At 45.2% G+C, this 22064-nt stretch overlaps 2 protein-coding genes across 2 annotated transcripts in view; one reads left to right on the plus strand and one right to left on the minus strand.

Moving 5' to 3' along the window:
* Nucleotides 1-20064, plus strand: part of brsk2a (BR serine/threonine kinase 2a) — a gene marked incomplete in the record, with an annotated part of 69793 nt that extends 49729 nt beyond the window's left edge. Inside the window, 1 exon segment of the mRNA XM_024280810.2 lies at nt 20047-20064.
* On the minus strand, nt 945-21203 carry abtb2b (ankyrin repeat and BTB (POZ) domain containing 2b). The gene is made up of 17 exons (XM_024280808.2): nt 20131-21203; nt 10295-10444; nt 8254-8464; nt 6802-6954; nt 6247-6412; nt 6050-6139; nt 5871-5972; nt 5681-5777; nt 4058-4193; nt 2939-3180; nt 2694-2872; nt 2520-2625; nt 2332-2434; nt 2178-2253; nt 2021-2089; nt 1832-1945; nt 945-1715 (listed from the first exon to the last, which is right to left on the minus strand). Exons 1-17 carry the CDS (start codon nt 20984-20986, stop codon nt 1500-1502), a joined length of 3066 nt encoding a protein of 1021 aa, XP_024136576.1. The 5' UTR covers nt 20987-21203; the 3' UTR covers nt 945-1499.
* Between the last annotated feature and the right edge of the window lie 861 nt (nt 21204-22064).

A 22064-nucleotide genomic window follows, 5' to 3' on the forward strand; every position in this document is an offset into this window, starting at 1 on the left:
TAAATGCAACTGTGGATATTTTTATACTGTTCCTATTTATTTATGTCATTGTTTGACTTTCTTCTATGATCAAAGCTGTTGCTGCAGCTGAATGTTATTTATTCCCTCGTTGGTTCAGAAATGGGACATTTGACTCAGAAAAAAACAACAACTTTGCTTTGACTTCAACTGAATTCTGTGAACTTTCTCTGCCTTTGCTGAAGACCGTAAGAGAACATGTAGGAACTCTGAGGAGAACGACCAAAAGTGGTGATGAAAGAATGTAGAGTTCTCTCGTTCCTCTGGTGCTGGTGGACCAGGCTGGAGGAGGAGGAGGCCGACTGCTTCTCTCTGTAAATAGACGTGGAGCCGACTATCTCCTGGACCGTGATGGGTCGGTTGCTCTTCGCGTTTAGCTTGTAGTGCTGTTTGCACGTCAAACATGAGCTTTTCTTTGCATGGCTTTGGTGTTCATCCATTCTCTCCACTAAACAAACATTTTGAAGTTTCTAATGATTTGGTTCCATTTTTTTCTGGCCTTATTTTTCTGTTCCTACTTCACAAGGTTTTAAAAGATGCTTCCTTTAGTTTGGTTCCTCTGGAGGTCTGGACTCTGAACGGCAGAGAGGAGATGCTGGAACTCCAAATACAAAGCAATACTGCAGGTTCCTCCTTTCTGTCTGTAAGACGATCACGCCGCAGGTTTTTCACCAGCAGAAACCAAATGTAAACCAGATGTACTCCCGAACGACAGAACTTTGAGTATCTTCAGTCTGAAACAAATAAACTCATTCAGTTACCTCCGTTTGCTTTTCTTATTCAAGTATTTATGTTGGAAATCATGAAAAAGTATTACAAGAATCATCAAAAACTCCCAGTATCTTCATCCTTGTTTCTTGTGAAAGGCTGGATCCTGTTCCCAGATACAGTTGAGTTCACACAAACGTAAATAAAGACTAAACGTCTGCATTTCTTTACCGCCTTTATTTCAGTCATCCCTTCTTAAACCGAACTTTTGTGCTTTTCTGCAGATTAGATGAGCTTAAGTAACTGTTAGTACACAAAAACATTAAATATTAGAAACAAAACCTAAATAAAAAGGGAACTTCCCATTAAATAGTCATAATATTTTACTTAAATAGACAAAGTCCATCTAACCATCTCTAAAACTATTTCAAACTAAAGAAAAGATGTGAATTTTTAAATCGTTTATCTTCTTCATTGACACTTCAGCTTCAGTCAAACTAACCATTCTTCCCTTTGTCCAGTAGAGGGCAGCAGAGTCTCTGCCTGGATCCTGGTGAAGCTTCCTGAGCTTTTGAGGAGCAAAAATGTCTCTAAGGCACAAAGTATTATGACCTGAATGAAGCGTGCCAAAGCTTTTTGGAAACATCTCCATAAAAACCCGACAAACCATTTCTGTTCAGTTTTTTTTTAACTCAACTTCTGAAGAATTCTTTGGGATTTCTGTGTTGTTCCATTTCCAGGAATTTTAAACGTCTTCAGAATACGGAAGAAATTCAGACAGATTGTAGACGGTGGGCGAGGGCGGCCTCCATCTCCTGTAGAACTGAGTCCACCTGACTGCGGCTTGGGAGAGAAGCGGAGGGGTTTCTGGGCCGGGTCTCCAGAGGCTCCAACACCAGGATCCTGAAGGCCTCCTTCTCCAGCAGGGCGGGCATCTGCTGCAGGAAGAACCCGCAACAGAGCGAGCAGAGCTGCTCTAAGCGGTGCATCTGAACGAAGAAAAGGACGCGTTAGAAACAGCAGGAAAGGCCACTGAGCCTCGGCTGGAACGCCACCTACAAAGCCACCTGTGACGCCACCTGCAGTGCCAGCTGCATTGCCTCACCTTGGCTGTCCTGTACATGATGACTGCATTGTCCAGGTTAATGTGCTGAGAACAGATGATTTCACAGTGTCGCTGCAGCGCCCCCAGCTGGAACCAACTGGCAACTGAGAGGAGCTGAGAAAACAAACCCACGGTTAGAGGAGTGGACTTCACCGCTTCCAATGAAAAAAGTTCTGAAGAATTCCTGACCTCCAACATGTCGGGCATGTCGATCCTCAGAGACTCCGTTCCTCCGCAGTACAAATATGACATCATCATCTGTAAAGAATCGAACCGTTTTTGATTTAACTCTTCATGTTTTGTCTGTATCAAAGCACCCATAGAATGTGGTTTTTGTTTGTTTTACCTGGAAAACGGGATACCTGACGTCACTGATCTGAATGTCTCCATCCGGATCAGAAGACAACAGCAGAGATTTGAACCTAAATTTAGACAAAAATGTCCAGAATCTCTAAAAAGCTCCAAACGTGAGAATGATGACGCCACCTGTCTGCGCTCACCTGTCTGAAGCTGTGATCAGAAGCACTTTGTGTCCATAGAACGGTTTCCCCTCCACAATAAAAGTCACGTCAGACATTTCCTGGTTGTTCAGGAAGTGAGGGTCTGTGAAGAGCGGATCAGAGTCTGAGCTGTGTTGGAGAGTTGAGCCATCCTGACTCACGAGGGTTTAATAACTCTGTTTCCTTACCTAACTGAGCGGGAAGAGCCGCCTTCATCTCCGGGATGGCTGGAAGAGGAGCCGAGCCATAACAGCGGCTAAAAATGGCTGCCAGCTGCTGGACGATGGCGTCGCTCTGCGGGAAAAGCCGTTAGAGGACGAACGTCTGAACGGCTTAAATGAGGTTTTTAGAAAGTTCCTCACCTTGGTGCTCCGTAGGATGCTGAACATCAGGGGTAAGCCTGCAGTGAGCAGCTCCTGGCTGAAGTCCTCCTCTCTGATGGTGCTGAACTCTCTGAGCAGGGCCAGCATGACCTCTGACCTGGAGCGCTGCTGAGCGCAGCGAAGAGATTCCAGCCACACATGCAGCTTCCAGGGAACGCCTGCAGGAGGACAAAGCGGTTAGTGTTTGCTTCTGCAGAGGAACAGGGTGTGCTCTCCACTCGTACCCATCGCTCGCAGCTCCAGGGTGACGTCCAGGTATCCGTGCTCCGCGCTGTAGTAGCTGGCCTCCTGCAGAGCCTTCATCCGGGCCTTGCAGAGTCTGGGTACGTCCTCATCGGGCTGGGACGAAGGCCTGTGGGCGGAGCTGGAGACCCGGTCCTGGACCCCCTCAGCCAGGATCTCCTCAAGAGACAGGACGTCCTCTTTGATTTTCTGGGGCTGAGTCAGCAGTTTCCTCAACACGTTCCTGAAAACAGTGAAGGAGAGAGATACGATGTTTTAGAGCAGGTGTGTCAAACTCAATCGCACAAGGGGCCAAAATCCAAAATACACCTTAGGTCGCGGGCCGAACAGGATAAACATTTATTAAACACTCTAAAACTACATTTTTAAAACTTTAAAACATATCTTTTTAACATAATTATGAACTAGATATATAGCATTACCTGCGATAATGCTAGTGTGAATGCTGTAAACTGAATTTGGCCCCAGATGCTAGAGATGATAGCTGAAGATGCTGAAATTGATAGCTGAAAACTCTGAAGTTAAAAGCTGTAAACGCTGAAGCTAATCGCCTGCTAAAATATTAGCTAAATGCCAAATTAGCCTAAAAAAAATTGCTAAACTTCAAAATAAAAAATTGAAAAAAGTTTAGAGCTAGCTAGAGTGTAGCTGAAATATTAGCTAAACTCCAAAACGGCGTAAAAAAACAAACAAAAAAAGGCCTAAATTAGCCAAAAAGCTAGCACGTAGCTGAAATAGTAGCTAAACTCCTAAACCGCCTAAAAAACGAAAAAAAAACAAAAATTAAGAATTTATACAAGTTAGAAAGATAACATCGAGCCATTAATAACAATAAAATAAAATGATCTGGAGGGCCGGATGTAATTACCCGGAGGGCCAGATCCGGCCCCCGGGCCTTGACTTTGACACGTGGTTTAGAGAAAACCGTCTCCTCTGAGGATCACAGCCATCGGTCGCCTGAAGGAACCGCTCTCACTGACATGACCGGAGGCCAAAAGGTCACCTTCAAAACCTAACCCGCCCGACAATGTCTTCCTTTAGAGGCTTTAGAGACTCTCAGACCCCAAGGCTCCTCCTGGAGTCTTCAGGTGACTTCCTACCTGTGTCCATGAGCAGCCGCGTGGCTGAAGCAGTTCATGCCTTCGTACAGGGCGGAGCTCAGCGCATTTCCATCCTGGCTCTTTGACAACGGATCAGCGCCACGAGCAAGAAGCAAACTGACCATCTCATAATTCCCTACAAGTGGAGAAAGACTCAGTTACTCACATGAACGCAGAGGAGTGCAACAGTACCTACAACCACAGTGTGAGGTCAGTTGCTGCGGTGCTCATGCCCCCTGCAGGACGTGTTGGGTATTACTTCATGGAGGAAGCAGCTGCAGGCATCACTGCAGTCGACTGAATGTAAAACACACTTCTTAACCATCTTTAGCTTTAAAGTTGAAGTGTTTAAGCTATATGCTAACTAAATATAAAGACGATTAAGCCTTTAATGAACCAAACAGCTTCTTTCCTTCATTTGTTTCTGGCCTTAAAACAAAATCAAATGAGGTGAGCATCTGAAACAAAGGAACTTTTTTCACTAAAGATAAAGTTTTAGTCTCACTCACTAAAATATCACAAAAGTACATTTTGTGTTGCTGACTCTATATAATTCCAAACTGTACGATACTCTTACTCATAGCAGGAAGGTTAACATTTCTACATGTCTTGCAGAAAGACTTGATCTCTTTAGAGAGCAGACATTTCCCTCTGATTGGGTAGAGGTTGCAGGGATGCACAAAAAACATTTAGCTGATAAGCTACCAAGATGATCCCTCTTCAGCGTTCTCATACTCAGTCACAACATGTGTCCTCTTCAGGAGTTAATGCATCGCTGTGTTGCAGCCATGGAACACAAGTTCTGCCTTGCAGAGATCGCATTGGACACATTTGTCTTTTATGTACTTATTTGGTGAATCTTGTTCCAGGTTTTCCTCTTTCTGATAATTAAAGTCTCGGTGTCGTAGAATTCCAGCCAAACCAACACTTCTCACTCCCAGGTCATCACATATTGGGATTCAGTTAAGGCTCCTTCAACGTTGGTTTTTGACGTGCTGGCTGTTCCCATTAAATCACGGGTCCCCAAACTCCATGCTGCAAACTAGAACTGGTCCAGTACTGTAACGCGTAGCACACGAGTACCCAATACCTGTACCAGTACCCTAACCCGAGTCTGGAACAAATGCGGTACTGGGAGTGAACCGGATGTAAACCAGCACTGGGGTTAAGGTTAGGGTACCAGTAGTCTAACATTACTGGACGCGTCCCGAGGACGAACAGCCAACACGTCAAAATCCGGCGAGAGGGGAACACCAAAAAGTGACACAGAGGGAGCCTTAACCAAATATGTGACCATTTGGGGATGTGTTGGCCAAACACAAACTGACATCATAGATTTCTCCTTCATCATCAACTTTAAGACGGTTAGTTCTTCTATGAAAGAAAAGAGACGCCATCCCTACATCGCTACCCAATCTGAGTCCCTGATTGGTCAAAATTCGACCTGGTTTAACCTTTAACGCTTGTTCAATGGCTGCACGATTTGTACAAAGAGCCCGAAAACGGTGAACCTGAAAGCTTGAAACACTTCACTTCTCCAGGAAGTAGTGTCTTAAACCCATGCAGCAGTCACTGTGGATGCAACTGCCCCCACGCCGCCGCCTAAAAGCGCCGCATGCCCACCTGCTGCTGCGGCCAGCTGCAAAGGCGTGTCCGCCGTGCTCTCCTGTCCGTTACGAACGGATGCCCCCTCCACATTGACGCCTGCATCCAACAGGAGCTGCAAAGGAACACACCACCTGTTAGTGAAGCTACAGACGTCTTCGGTGCAGGACGGGTTTTCAGGAAGTATCCATCAACCGATGGTTCTAACCTGCACCACGGAAATGTGTCCATGCAGCACCGCAAAGGTGAGGGCCGCCCAGTGGCGGCTGTGGGGGTGCACAGAGGGGTACTTTGCAGAGCACGGTGGGACCTGTTTATCCAGAACATACCAGCAGGTCAGAACCAGAGTCCAAACGGCATTCTGGGAGTATCAAGCATTTGTCTTACCGCCATGTCAAGGTTGGCCCCCGCATCAATCAACATCTGGACGAGGGCCTCGTCTCCTGCTGCACAGGCGTACATCAGAGGCGTCATTCCCTGAAATGATGCAAAATCAGGACCAAGAAGGCGTTTGAAGAACATCTTCATCGTGTTTCCATCACATGAGGCCATGATAACAGGTTCACACAGAACTTTGTCAGTACCTGGTCGTCCATACTGTTGACCCCGTCCGGCCCGAGCAAGCGGATGGCGTGGCCGATCAGGTCTGTGCGGCCGCAGTTGAGCATCCGAAAGCCCAGATCCAGGTGGAACTTTTCTGCTGCAGCTTTGGACTCCAGGCGCTTGAAGGAGCTGAAGCAGCACTCGGGCCTGACGACAGGACAGATCTGGAATGAGTTCCTGAAACGGGTCTGCCTGATTCAGTTTCATCAGTTTGGACTGTTTCAAGCCCCCATGAGAAGCAGGAAGGGCCGGTTCTGGCTCGGTCTGTGCAGGTTTAATCGGCAGTCAGAGTTTTCAGTTCTGATGTTTTGTTTTTCCTCCTTTCTTAAGTTTCTGGTCTCCAGCCTTTATGCTCCGCCCCCTCAAGCGGTTCCTGATAAGCTTATGCCGTCACATGGAGGTTAGTGTGAGTGACTGGAGAAGGTTGATCTGAACCAAAGCTTCAGCTGAAATGGACCTTTACGTCCTGGGGTTCAGTTCTACAGTAACTGGTTCAGATCTGTAGCGGTGGCGGTGAAGGAGGTGGAGGGACTCACCTCAGCTGCCGCGGTTCACAGTCCAGTCCCGGAAGGAGGAGCCGGGCCGTCTGCCGGACGTCGTCGCTGTCCACCAGCGGACTGCGGCGGTGCTCTGCGTGAACGACGCCCACCCTCATCCACTCCATCAGCGGCGGCAGCAGTAGAAACGGCCTGCAGACCAACGGCGTTCTGACTCAGTCTCGTCCAGCACAAACAGAACCGAGAACCTGGATCTTCTTCTTATTGTTTACAGTCCCGGTAAGAAGACTTCAGGTTTTTGGATCAGAACCGCAGATGTTTGTTATTCAGGAACAATGATGGAGAAAAAAATGGTTCTGATCCGAAGCCAAACCCAGTGAACTCAAGGAAAACAGGAGTAAAACCTGAGGGTCACGTGTCTGTGTGTGTGTTCATGTGTGTTTCAATGTGTGTTAATATGTGTGTATTCATGTATGTGTGTGTTAATGTGTGTGTTAATATGTGTGTATTCATGTATGTGTGTGTTAATGTGTGTGGGGGGGTGTGTTGGTGTGTGTTTAATGTGTGTATTAATGTGTGTTAATGGGTGTGTTTTAACATGGGTGTGTGTTAATGTGTGTGTTTTTATTCATGTTTGTGTTGTGTGTGTTGACATGTATGTTTGTGTGTTAACGTGTGGGTGTGAGTGTGTGTGTGTTGATGTGTGTGTTCATGCATGTTTATGATAATGGGTGTGTGTTGACATGTGTGTTTGTGTGTTAACGTGTGGGTGTGAGTGTGTGTGTGTGTTGATGTGTCCGTGTTAATAGGGGTGTGTTAGTGTGCGTGTTTACGCACGTTTGTTTTCATGTGTGTGCGTTTTGATTGTAAACATTCCCGTAATCATTACTGCATATTACATAATGTAAAACTCGTTGATTGCTTTTAAAAAAAGCTTTGATTTTTTCATCACATTCAAGTTCACACATTCACACATCTGGATTTATTCGAACACCGGTTGATCTTTAACTCGTCTTATCTTCATATTGTGAAATTAGAGTTTCATTATACATATTTATTCTTTCTAAATGTTCTCTCATTACTCTGTAAATAATCAAACAGACTTTTCTTAACAAGCGCATCATTAACACTAATCCTGACTGGAACACATTTATTTCCACTCTGTGTTGTTATCACACAAACACGCACACACAGGCACACACCCTGGCATTCCCACAACAGTGTGAAACTCCCTAAACCAGTTTGATTGGTCTAAATAAAACAGTTCTCTGCTGACTCAGACCTGCTGATCTCAGGACTTTGTCTCTGAGATCAGAACAAAGACGAGAATTTGAATCCAACATGGGAATTCTCTGATTATTTGACCTGAACCCTTTACATACTCCGAAGGTTTTCCCCAGTCAGATTCTGCAGATCCTCCAAAACCAGACAAACACACCAAAACACAACAAAGCCAGCAGAGACCGGTCCGGTGTTCAGCGGTTCTTTTACCTCTCTCTGCTCAGAGCCATGCGTGGAGGATCTAAATTGGGATTCTCCATGGACTCCATTTGCGGGCAGCGCAGGAAGTAGTAGAGGGTGTGGAGAGCGTCGGGAGACCAGGAAACCGGCTGATGGGAGCGTACGTGCCGAGCAGGACTCAGCCCGGGTCGGACCAGGCTGAGTCGCTGCATGTGGTGCATGGCCCGGGACACAAGGTCACCTAGAGGGAAAATAAGAGGACAGATTACCATCTGCTTCTTCAGATTAAATCTGCTCTAAAAGAGTATGAGATGAAGCTTCAAGAAGCACCAACCTCATGTTACTCATGCCAGCAAGCATGTTAGTGCTTGTTCTATTCGACGCCAGTCTCTAATAGTAGCTGGGCCCCTTAAAAATCCACCCATCTTACTGGGGTCAGGGGGGCGGGATGTCTATGCTAATGGTTTAATAATAATAATAATGATCAATTTTATTTAAACCACCTTTTATGGAACTCAAATACACTGTACATAACAATAAAAACTTAATAAATAAACATAAAAGCAGAGCATAATAAAATAAAATAAAATAAAGAATCTTGCAAAGAATAGACTGAAAATAAAAGTGAGAAAGCAGATTTAAACAGGTGAGTTTTAAGTCGGGTTTATGTTGTAAGCTAGTGCAGCGATGGCCAAGAAACACTCATTTGATTTAGCTTTTAAACTTTGTGTGGTGGTATACAGCAACAAACATTCTAGAGAGGAATCTACTGGGCATTTTGGACTAGGTCCCAAACACATCAAAGAATGGCGAAAGTAGATGGGTGATATGAACAAGACATCTGCAGGAAAAAGGATCAACTGACAGAAAAACGATTGCCTAAAAAAGGTACAAAGATGGTCTCCAATAGGCAGCGGTCTTTAATAAATGCTGGTCTCTAATGGTCTCTAATAAACTCCGGTCTTTATTAAATGCCGGTCTCCAATAGACGCCGTTTTAAATAAACGCCGGTCTCCAATAGACGCCAGTCTCCAATAAGCACCGGTCTCTAATAGACACTGGTCTCTAATAGACACTGGTCTCTAATAGGTGCCGGTCTCCAATATGCTGGTCTTCATTAGAAACTGGTCTCTAATAGATGCTGGTCTTCAATAGACGCTGGTTTCCAATAAACGCCGGTCTCCAATAGACGCCAGTCTCCAATAGACGCCCATCTCCAATAGGCGCCGGTCTCTAATAGACACTGGTCTCTAATAAACGCCGGTCTCCAATATGCTGGTCTTCAATAGAAACTGGTCTCCAATAAAAACTGGTCTCGAACAGACACTGGTCTTCAATAGACGCCAGTATTTAATAAACGCTGGTCTCCAATAGATGTAGGTCTTTAATAGATGACTGTCTAATAAAAGTCGGGCCAGCTGCCACATTTTTGGAATAAACATCGGGACTACTATGGGAGGACATACGGTAAGTATGTGTTAGTGTGTGTGTTTGTGCCCATGTGTGTGTTTGTACTCCTGTGTGTAAGTAAAACACTAGACTGCTTATTCATCTGTTTTTTTAGCCATGAATGCCCCCTGCCCGCGCCCCCCAGCATAGAGGTTGTGGTACTGAGAGAGCTCAGAGAAGTGTGCGTTTGTGTGTTTATGTGCGGCGGTCGGTGAACGCAGCTTTGTGCTGCAGAAACAAATGACAGAGTGTTGGTTCATTAGGGAGAGGAAACCAACCCCCACCCACCTCCCCCTCCCTCCCTGTCCCCACCAGCTCAGTCTGAACCTCCACCTTTGTATGGTTCCACAAAGGTGGAATCTGTGTTCTGAATGTTTGACGTCTACAGTCTGGAGGAACTGAAAGTCCTGTTGTAATCACCTGACCAGGTCGTTTGGACCCCCCACCCCACATACTTATGAGTGGCTGAGATGGACGCTGCAGAAGAACCTCATCAGAATCGAGGAGGAGAGTCATGAAGCAGAAGTGAAAGTGATGGTCCTGTCAGACCCCTGTCTGCAGCAGCTGGAGGTCTAAAGCAGTTCTGGTTCAAACCAGAACCTTCTGGGTTCTGCAGACTCACTGAGTTCAGAGATGCTGCCCACGCAGGTCGCCAGTAGTGACTGCTCCAGCGTCCGCAGCTCCAGCTGGGCGTAGGCGCCATCCCGGCTGTCGGCGGACGCCCGCCGGTCCTCCGTGTATGGACTGAAGTGGGCGGGAAGAGACAAAACACCTACGAACAAAAAGGAGAGTCCGTTAGCGGATAACTCGCAGAACATGTGGCAGTTCTGCTCACTGTAGTTCTGCTGACCCACCAGAACTCACACATTCCACTGTACAAAATCTAAATGACACAACCAGCTTTAAACTGAAGCAATTCTCTTATGGGAGCTCGTTAAACGAAACACAGTGACAGTGTTAGGAGGAGTCATCACTGGGGGAGTACACCCACCCCCCACATCCCCTCCTGTTCCCAAAGTTTCAGCAACGTCTGTCAGCAAACAGAGAGGAGGAAACTCCTGCTCCTCCGATCTCTGGATCAAAGCACCAGATGGATCCTTCCCTCTGAAGACACGCCCCCTGTTGTCCTCCAAACACCTGTTTTCTGCCGATCTGTTCAGTTTCTGATTCTAATCAATCGGGATCCTCCATGTGACCTAAACAGAACTTTGGAGGAAGAGGAACACAAACACACTCTCACTGGAGAACACGTTCTCCTGTGCCGCCCAGTACCATCAGCTGCTGGCCCTAAAATATATAGAACAATACATCAGATTGTAAAAATGGAAAAGCTTAAGTACACACAGAACATTTACTTTCAATCTGTGGCCACTTCTTCCTGACGAAGCATCGAACTGCAGACATGCTGTCTGTTCTAAATGCAACTCACATTTCAGTCAAAGCTGCATTAGGATGGAGCCATTAATTCATGAGTTAATGAGGGGAAGACAAACCACACGAGGAGAGCACATTCAGCATATCCAGCATTACTCAGCATCATTCAGCAAGTCGCTAGATAGCTCAGCCCAGGACTGGAACACTACAATCAGGTTCAATTCCAAGGGTTACGAGCTTCTTCCAGTGTGGTTCTAGGGTCCAAGACTCTTTACACTACTGCCGAACACATAGCAATAGGCAGTAGTGAATGATCTGGGGCCTAAGTCTGGGTCTCCCTGTTTCTGGCTCGGCGTAAAAATCTCTGCCAGATCACCTGCGAAAACCGGTGAAAGCTGATTGGCTGAGCCCTGAAAGAATAGGCCAAAAGGTAAACGACCTTCAGAATTAATCTGCGTAGAAGGCTGAGTTCAGGGTCCATCTGTACCTCCGTCTGTCCCACATGACTATCAATGGTCTTGATCTGATTTTTTTCTCCTAACTTTTCTGGGTAAAGTTTTTATATAGATTTCAGCAGCAGGAGCTCATTAAGAATTTGATTTTAGTTTGTGGGACTGTTGACACAAAGCAACCCTCTCCCCTCCCTGTCACTGAGAGCTCTGTCTGGACGCCCATGAATGAGCTTATAGCCTCAAGTTAACTTTTGGGGTGCAAAAATAATTATGAGCAATATTGGATCAATCCAGCTATACAGTTTTGAGCCTGAATTGTAATTCACTACAGCTCGAGTGAATTACAGGGGGCTCGCAGGTGACTTTGGCCCCGCCCACTTCAGTAGCTGGGTCATTAGTCTGAGCTTTTTCTAGCATCCAGTTTTCTGATCCAATGCAATTTGAATGAAGAAAGACTCAGGATCGCAGGTTTAATCACACTTTCTATGAGAAAAATGTAGCAAGACCACATTAAACACACAATGACGATTTTCATTATAGTGTGTTTTTACATTTTATTTGTTTACTAGGTTTAAAAAATGAGATATGGACTTTAACCCATAACTGTAAAGATGTAAGCTACAACATCAGACACCAACTTCAGCCTCTTCTAACTTTTAAGATAAATACAAAACACAAACGTTCACTGAAACTGGTTTTATCTAAATATAATAATAGACGTGAATCCATCGTTTGAACAGCTTCATTAGCAGGATCCTCACAACATTAGATAGTGGGATGTTGAACATTATTGTTATAATGTGTGGGAAGGACAGTGAAGACTCCTGGTGTTTTTCTGTTAAATTAATATTTCTTTTATTTTGAAGTCTCTTCTTCTATTTCCTCTTTTGTTCAAAAGTAAACTTTTTGTTAACTTTTCTAGCTTGGGGGTTTTAATTTTGTGATCTGTCGCTTTAAGATGGATTTTCAACACGAGCGACTTGATACGACTCAGATGTTGTGGAAAATCTAGTAGATTTTCAAAATAAAACTTCCTTCTGAATCAGATGAAAAATGAAAAGTTATCAACTGTTAAATTTAAATGGATTGGTACAGGTCTACTGGTCTAGAACTTTGCTGACAACAGCTGTTCCTCCTATGAAGACTGAAGGGAGAGTTCAGTCCTGGGGGGACGCATTATGCCGCCCCAAACCCCCACGTAATCATTCAGGAAATCAATGTCATGGATGGAGCATAAAAGCCACAAACTTAAGATAAATCAATGGACCACCCAAAGTCATTTGGTTAATTATGGCCGCACACAAATCAGAAACCCAGACCGATGCCACCGCCGTCATTCTGAAGGAGGTCGGGGGCGTGTCCAAAGATCCTCCTCTTTAGTGAGATGCAGTAAAACGCCGTTCTCCTCAGTCACGCCTCAGAATTATCCATCTGACACTTAAAGCAGTTTATAGCTTTCCCCTTTGACACTAAACTGGGGGTGGAGGGTTGTATCTCCAATGAATACTCCTAAATAGAATGACCCTTTATGCATTTAGAGCATCTCATGACCCTAAAGCGAGACTCAGGGTCACTGACATTCACACTAACCTCCTCTATGTCCATGAGCTGACGCTGTCCAACAAAACCTCACTGTTCCAGCCTCCACCGACACCATGCTGTTCAATAAGAGGCGTCACTAACGTGAACGATGGAGGCAGGTCGTGACCTGCAAAGCGCACTGATCTGATGGCCGTACAGATACAGACACAGAGCCTGTCGGGTTAGTACCTCAAGGTCACCTGTGCACCAAGTTCTAGCTCTGTAACTGGTCTAAATCAGGGGTCCCCAAACTTTTTCTTGTGAGGGCTATATAACTTTTTCTTCACTGATGTGGGACTGGAGTCCCTTTTTAGGCTAACAGAAAAAGTGTTTTCTGATAGTAGTTCTGTCTAACAGTGTTTCCTGTTACTAAACACTGTTTTGATAATATAAAACATTTTTGCTAACATTGTTCTCTGTTTTACTAACAGTGTTATTCCCTAGCAAAACGCTGTTTTGCTAACAACTTTTGCTAACAGTGTTTTCTGTTTTGCTAACAGTGTTTTCTGTTCTGCTGGCAGTTTTTTTCTGTTTGCAAACATAGTTTTGCTAACTGTGTTTTATCTGTGAACAAACACTGTTTTACTAACAGAATATATTAACAGTGTTTTCTGTTTTGCTAACAGTGTTTTCTGTTAAACACTGAAAATACTGTTAGCAAACAATCTCAAAGCCAGATTGAGGGGAAAAAAATCCCATGTCTCTGATATTGTTCAGGTGCCACGCCAAATGTGGAGATGGGCCAGATCCGGCCCGCGGGCCATAGTTTGGGTACCCCTGGTCTTAATGTACCACACAGCTCTCATTGTCTGGCTTGTGTGTGTCAGTGTGTTACCATCTACCTGTAGGTCTAACCCTGACAGGTAAACTCAGCTGAACTGAGATGTTCCTCTGCTATAACAAACGCAGGAAAACCTCCATCTGATCAGGATCTGTCTAATCTTAGTGCTCAGTTTTCTGTGTGCCCAGAGCATGATGGGTAATCTTAAATGCCACTCCAGAATGTGTTTCCTTTAACCAGAACAGACTGTTTATTTTAGCCGAGGGGAGGGGGTGTCTGCATGTGTTCTCCAAACGCTCCTCATGCCTGCGCCTCCCTCCACAAACCACGGAATTCCAGGAAGCCCGGTTCCTCACAGACCCGCTCTGCACGTGTTCTGCTGCGGCCCATTGGATAAAGCCACAGCACGGCGCTCCAACAGGTGGTTCTGAAGACGACAACATTGCTGAACAACGAGAGAACAGACGCCAGGAGGACACAAAAAAACAAGGAGGCAACCTCCTGAGGGTGGGGGAGGATCTGAGGGCGGATAGCTCTGAAGGCGGAGCATGCTCTTTAGAGTGAGGCTGACTTTAAAGCTCAAACTGGAGAGCTGCAGATCCTCCTATAGACATATATTATCACCGGATGAAGCGACTGTGACGTCACCCACAGAAAAGGCCCTACCTCTAGCTCTAGCCAAATGAAGCCAAGTCAGTCGCCATTTTGAAACCCGTTGACATTGATTGGTTCAAGTCGGTCTGAGTCACATTTTTAGAGGAAGTACTCTCACCAATCATGAGTGAACTTGTTCGAAGACCACAATCCTTCCACTGAAAGTTGAAGGTGGAGTCAGCGGGTGCCACGCGCTTTTAATGAGGCATCTAATTGGTCAGTTTATAACTTGAATAACTTGTGATGAGAAAACAATATAAAAAAAATAGGATTGATTACCCAGAAGATGTAAAAAAAAAAGGTATCAAAGCTAAAATGGTTATTCTGACCAATAGTATGACTAGGTAACAGCTGTTTATTTTTCTATAGAAGTCAATCGGATTTTGGTCTCTCGGAGCCACTTCCTGTTCCAGGGGGGTGGGGTCGAGTTGTCCTGTGATTCTACAGTCTATGGTTCCCCCAGAAGGCTGGTACCCAGGTCCTGGCTAAAATCAGGATCAGTCCTGTCCTTAAAGTCCCTCCGATGAAAATCACGTTTTTTTTAGGTTTTAACATGTATGTGTGGCATTTTTCTTATGAAAGAGAACAAATGTAAATGCTTTTTAAGACATTTAGGTTGTGGGATTTTGGTTAAAAATTCATAATCATAATTAAAACACTATTGGGATTTTTTTCATAAAAAAATTGTCATAGGGGAATTTAAATCATTGCTTAATCCATCCATCCAGTAATTCTATAGTTGTGACAAATGTTGTCGGTTTGCTTTACATTCACCTTCTCATCTACATGTCCTGGAGGACGAGTTTGACTTTAAAACAAACTTTGAAACACTTTGAATGCAGCGTTTGTCTGTAATTACTGCATGAAGTCTCCTATAGACCTACAGATCCGTTCTTCTCTTTACAGATTTATACTGAGGATCTCCATCAGGAACGGACCCCCATCCAGAATCTACAACCACCATATTCCTCACAACTGTTCTACAGGAGACATTTTTAAAAAATGTTCCCAAATAACCCCCCCAGAAGACCTGACCTCCCCAATCTCTGGATCTTCAAACCAAACTTCCTTTTCTTCGTGAAATAATCATCCGGTTTGTCCTATCAGCTTCCAGAATCCGAACTACCGTCCGTCTGCATTCCACCGTGATTGATGCAGTTAGAGGCTGCAAACATCAAAGTGGGAGGAGCATCAGCACGCCGAAGAACCGCAAACAGTCGACTCTGATACTGTTACATGTGAAGGAACTGCTCGGCATTTACTGAGAGTGACACACAGACAGATGCAGACACACACCTCCGTGTTTGGGCTGTGTTGGTGCTGGATTCACGTTTGCATAAACTTTTACCCAGAATTCCTTTTTCATTGATTCACACATCTGTCTGTGTTCTTCTACAGGTAGGATTCCCTGAAGCCTCGTGTTCCTCGTCCACCTGATCGTCTCACCCTGAAGCCAAGAGTTTTAAAATGGAAAGTGTGTGTGCGGGGGGGAGCTCCTCCCTCCCAAGTCAATCACGTCTGAAAGTTTTCATGGCGCTGACCCACATCTGGAACTCTTTAAGTTCTGCGAGTTCAACAACCCCCACCCCCCTCAGTCCTCTGCAGAGCGTCAGGCTCCTCCTCCTTCTTTGTTTTTGTTTTTACTTTTTCATCAAACCCATGTTTTCTTCAGAAGATGACGGTGTGTGCTGGGATCTTCGGGACACGTGCACACTACCACACGTGCACACATTCACACCCCAGCCCTGAACAGAAGAACCTTTTTTAGTCCTTCACCCCTCACCAGAATTCCTGAAACAGTTTAAATTCTGGTATCAATCAAAGTTTTGAGGACGTTGAACTGATGGTAGTTCAGCTTTGTGATCGCGCTCTCGTCGTTCATTCATTCCTGTTTTCTGCTTCAGAGACTGAGAGGATCTGAGGCCGAGAAGAACGTTTGATTTACTGCTCAGGATTTTCCTAAATATGGATTCAGCCCGGAGTGAAGCCTGGGAAAGAGGTGCATGGAGAGCAGCCCAGAGCTGTGGTCACACATGTGGAGCAGGCAGCGCTCTTCGGCCTTCAAACCCGGATCTGGAGCGAACTCCGTTTGGCATCAGAAACAGTTTCTGGAGAACCCGAGAGGAACAAAACCTCTTAGATCAGTCAGTGTTTCACCAAACGACTGTGAACTTCTCAAAGCCTGAGCTTCTCTGGTGTGTTTGGACAAAAACACTGACGTTTTAGGGTGAATCATAGAATCATGAGGATGTGGAAGAAGCATGTGGACAACGCCCACCTACACAACTTATACAACAGTGATCTCTTTCTATCCGAGCCCAGCTGGAAAACACACACTCATTAAACACTTGGAATCATGGGCTTGTGGTTTTTCTGTGTTTATGTCTGCGTATAAATGTGTGTGTGGGTCTTAGATAGTAACAGTAACTATAACACATTAACAGTAATAGTGACCACAACACTAACAATTCAGATAATGAAAACAGTAATGATAAAAGTATCAACAAAAACGGTGACTAAAAATGCCTCGCCTCTACCTAACGCTATAATTCTAACCAACATTCTTACAAAAGGGGTGTGAATATTAACACATAGTTGCGGGAATAAGTATTTGCTCACTTTGGAGTCTGACTCTGTGGACAGGTAACTTTTATTAATTAGATAGAACAGGAGTCTTCAGTTCAGGTTACAGGTTAATGGTTACTATGGGTTTAAATACTTATTTCCCTCAATGAAATGCATATACATGTATTTAACTTTCTGTCTCTCACTGTTCAAATAAACTGTGTTCAGACTGGACACCTTTGGTAAAGTGAACCAGAGTTCGTTTCCAGAACAAAGTTTCAGTCTGAAAACACACAAACAAATCCTGGACCAGGAACCGCTCTCGGACCCATCTCTCGAGGTGGTCTCCGTTTGTTTCTGATCAGACTGAGTTTTTTTTCACTGTAAATGCTAGTGCTGATAGTTAAAAATGCTGAAATTGATAGTTAAAATTGCTGATAGATCAGCTAAAAAGCTGATAGTCAGTTAAAATATTAGTTAATTGCCAAGTTAGCCTAAAAAATGAAAAAAGCATAAATTAGCAAAAGCAGCTAGCTTTCAGTTGAAATAGTAGCTAAACCTCAAAATAGCCTAAAAAACAAAGAAGCCTAAATTATCCAAAACAACTTACATGCAGCTGAAATATTAACTAAATGCTAAATTAGCATAAAAAACTAGAAAAATACTAAATCAGCCAAAATAGCTACCATGCAGCTGAAATAGTAGCTAAACTTTAAAACAGCTTAAAAAACTGAAAAAAAACTAAATTAGCCAAAACAGCTAGCATTCCTCTGAAATATTAGCTTAACTCCAAATTAGCCTCAAAAACTGGAAAAATACTAAGTTAGCCACAATAGTTAGCATGTAGCTGAAATATTAGCTAAACTCAAAACAGCCTAAAAAACCTTAATAAATAGTCCAAAAAGCTAGCATGATGCCATTATAAGTTTCAACTTTACTACACTCTGACTCCATATAATACAAAGTAACGACTAATCAACTATTAAATTAGTCGTCGACTATTTTAATAGTTGATTAGTCTTCGATTTGTCAAATAATCGTGGCAGCCCTACCTGGATACAATCCGATACCGAAATAATTGAACCAAGACGGCCACCGTAGCCGGCGGTAAACACATCGGTGAGCCGTGGACAAATGTAAAGCGTTGATTATCGTGTTAGGAAAAAGGAAATAATTGATCCAACTGATGACTTGTTAGAGCTTTAATTTAAACACTCACTACTGGCGTTTCTGTCTCGTTATCAAAGTTCCAACAGAATTCTCCTAAAACAATCCCATAAAACCACAAGGATGAGACACTGCAACTCATTACAATGTGGTTGGACAAATTCAGGCTCCTTAAAACAACTTCGATTCTTACTGTTTTCCCAGCAATCTATATGTCACAAACACTTATTAGCGTACCTCGTAGATGTAGCCTACACTGTACCAAAGTAGCAGTAAAAACTGTTGAACCTGGTCTTCACACAGATGCTTAAAATTAATCAACGAAATAAAAAATTTGAATAAGTGAAAAATCCTGGCAAATCGCAGCACCTTGTTTTTACCCGCCCATGTAACTGCTGGCCAATGACTGAAGAGATCTTTAGTCACTCCACTTGTTTACAAGGTTTGGTCCAAAAACAGAAATCTCCGGTAGACGCCAGTCTGAAAACAGACTAAACGTAATCTTCAGGACTCGATCTGGAACAAATAACTGGACTTGATCCAAACCAGTGGACTTTCCCAGTCTGAACACAACCTAAGATCACAGAACGTAGTTTCTTTATATAAGGGCAAACCTACAAAATCAGCATCAAAGCTTATTTCCTCCACTGTTAAATGAATGGAAGATCATAATTACATGTTTATCTCTGTGTGTGATGCACACATACAGATAAACGTGTAAACATGATAAACACTGTTGGTAGGACCACACGTCTAGACCTACCAACCAAAGTCGAGCACTGGAAGAAGTTTGAGTTTCAGATCAGTGAAAGAACTCTGATGGAAGAACAACGGACCTCGCTGTTCGGAATGCCCTGCTGGTCAGCATCAGGTGAGACTGCGATACCTGCAGACTACTGACCCCTCCCACCCCTGCAGAGACAGGCTCAGTCATTAAGGAGGCGGGATTTAGACAGCATCTGGATGCTGGAACCAGAGAACAAACAGCTGTTTTTCTCCATGAGAAGACTACGGTGGCCCTGAAGTGTAAACCACATCATCAAATCAAAAATGTAAAGACTGCAGCAATAAAGCAAAAACAAAAAAATAAAGACCATCAGATTAAAGAAGTTAAAACACAACTCAAAAAATGGCACAAAATAAAAATGAATCCTTCAAAAACAAAAATAATCTAAACAAAATGTCCAAAAAAATGTGTTCAATTTCTGCATACTAAAGTTTTCTGAATAGTTAAGAGCATTTTTGCTGCAAGCCAAATAACTTTCAGTTGAAATGATGGAAAACGTGATTTTTTAAAAATGTTTTTAGTGATCTGTTGGACGGATTATGCCTTCAGGGCCACCGTAGGAAATTAAACAGGAGGTGTTCGAATCCACAGCAGAACGAGCAGCTTAGACGCTTGGACCTCTATCTTTCCGTTTCTATACTAAACTGTTTAGCCAAACTTCTCTCATCTTTACAGCACAGAGGAAACACAATTTCTTCTCTACAAACGCAAGCAACAACACAAAAGTCCACAGAAAGAAAATTAAATGAAATAAAAAGTATCTGAGGAAGAATTTAGCATTTTGTTTAGTTCAAATGTAAGTATTAGAGAGGGGGGAAAACTATTTTTTAGATTTAAGGCGCAAATCTACTGAAATTACTGGATCAAAAACCACAAAAAACTCAAACTCTGACACACACAGTCCGGCAGCTTTTGTTTAAAGCTGCTTGTTGACGGGGGTCAAAAGGTCAAGCAGCAGCATGCACAGCTGGAGATGGAGAGAGAAGACAAGAGAGACACAATATACCCCCCACCACACACACACACACACAAACTAAACCTGGTGTTTCCACCTGGATGAATCTCAGAACTTTACACCCGAAGGCGCATGCGCTCACCGTTGCCCGTTTTCCCGCAGATCAGGGGGTCGTAGGGCTGCAAGAGCCCCCACAGCTCCGCGTCGTTGGTCACGGCCGCGTCCACGGCCTCCGCGCTGACCGCTGCTCCCCCGGACCCCGACTCTGACCCGGACGGGCCCCTCTCTGCCACGAGCACCCGGAGTCCGACCTCCTCCACCAGCGTCTCCATGCACGCCGTCAGGCAGATGGCCGCGTGCTCGTGGATGCGCACGGCGATGCGCGTGTCCACCATCCAGCGGAAGAAGCGTCCCACGGAAAAGGAGAGGCCGCAGCACGCGGATGTGCCCTTCTGGAGCAGCTCCCCGGCGCTCATGCTGTAGGTGGAGGAGGCGCGGAGCGCGGCGGACACGCAGCGGTCCGCGAGCGCCCAGCTGAGCACGAGGCGCGCGGCGCTCTGCACCTCGAAGCGCGTGCAGCGGCAGTGCACGACGCTGAGGCGCTGCGCCTCCCGGGACACGCGCAGCAGAGCCCGGCGCAGCAGCCCGGACACCCGGCGCGCGGCCTCGGCGGAGAACGCACGCGCGCCGCCCGCGGCCACTCTGCCGAGCGCCTCCGCCACCTCCTCCTCCGTCCACGGGAACTCCTCCAGCTCCGGCAGGCGGCCGCAGCGGGAGAAGATGTCCTCCGGGTCTTCGGGGAGGGCGGTGTTGACGGTGTCCCAGCTGTTGTTCCTGCTGTTCATGGAGCCGGGAGGGGGGCACCAGTTCCCCCGAGGGGGGCACGTCATGAAGGTCTGGGAGGAGGACAGGCTGACGGACCTGCAGGAGTCCTCAGCTCCATAACCAGAGTCCAGGTCCTCCGGAGTCTTCAGGTGGACCCGGTTCACACCCGCCATGGTGTCCCGCAGGCTGGGGGGGCTTTGGACCGAGAGGGAGGGGGTGTTTACCTGGATCCGCGTGCGTAAAGTACTGGAAGAACCGGTTAGACGGAGAACCCAGCTGCCATTGTTGGGGTGTGAGGGAGGATAGCTCCGCGGGAACACCGGGAGTTTTAACCTGCGCCCCCTACAAGCGCCGCTCCGGTCCGTCAGTCCTCTGCCGAGCGGAGAGACTCCTCCAGCCGCTCCACCTCACCGGGACGGGACAGGCGGGGAGGGGAGGGGGGTGTAATCTAACCAATCAGACCACAGAGAACAGTTTCCTGTTATGGGGGCGTGGTCCTGAACTCTGAAAGAAATCTCTGCTCCGGTCTCTGGAGTGAGCGTGCGCACGCGCGTCCTTGTGTTGACCAGAACTGGTTTGTGTGGAAACACTGAGCGCAGTCAGCAGCTGTCACAGAATGAAGCTCAGATGTTCTTCATCCATGAAGGTGTGTCTCCTCCAACATCATGACGTCACGCACGGGAGGGGCACATTCACTGACTCCGCCCACCTCTCCAACCCTCTGGGAAATACAGGGCGGGACAGTGAAGCTGGAAGAGAAAAAAAGTCCCAAATATCCGTAAAGTTCACTGTGGTCGGTGTGGGGTTGGGGTGTTACTTGTGTATTAGTTTGTTTGTGTGTTGTGTGTTACATTTGTTTTTGTGTGTTACGTGTGTGTGTTTTATGTCTGTGTGTTTGCATGTTTGTTTATATATGTGTGTTACATATGGGTGACACTTGTGTGTGTGTGTTTATGTGTTTTTGTTTACATTTATGTGTTTTAGGTGTGTGTGTTACATGTGTATGTGCGTTTTATGTGTGCGTTTATGTACATGTATGTCATTTGTGCTTGTTTACAACTGTGTTGGTTTACGTGTGTTTGTGTGTTTACATGTGTGTTTTTTATGTTATGTTTTGTTTACATGTGCATGTGTTACTTGTGTGTGTTACATGTGAGTATCGTGTGTGTGTTTACATGTGTTTGTGTACATGTGTGTTGGTTTATTTGTGTACGTGTTTATATGTGTGTTGGTTTCCATATTTATGTGTTA

Source organism: Oryzias melastigma, linkage group LG6, assembly GCF_002922805.2.
Source record: "Oryzias melastigma strain HK-1 linkage group LG6, ASM292280v2, whole genome shotgun sequence".
In the NCBI taxonomy this organism is placed as follows: Eukaryota; Metazoa; Chordata; class Actinopteri; order Beloniformes; family Adrianichthyidae; genus Oryzias; species Oryzias melastigma.

Coding starts and splice junctions, on each gene's coding strand:
- abtb2b (XM_024280808.2), bottom strand. CDS start 20,986: ATGGCGGGTGTGAACCGGGTCCACCTGAAGACTCCGGAGGACCTGGAC. Junction 2,090..2,177: donor TCAGGTATCCCGTTTTCCAG/GTAAAACAAACA, acceptor GATTCTTTACAG/ATGATGATGTCATATTTGTA. Junction 1,946..2,020: donor ACATGCCCGACATGTTGGAG/GTCAGGAATTCT, acceptor TTGTTTTCTCAG/CTCCTCTCAGTTGCCAGTTG.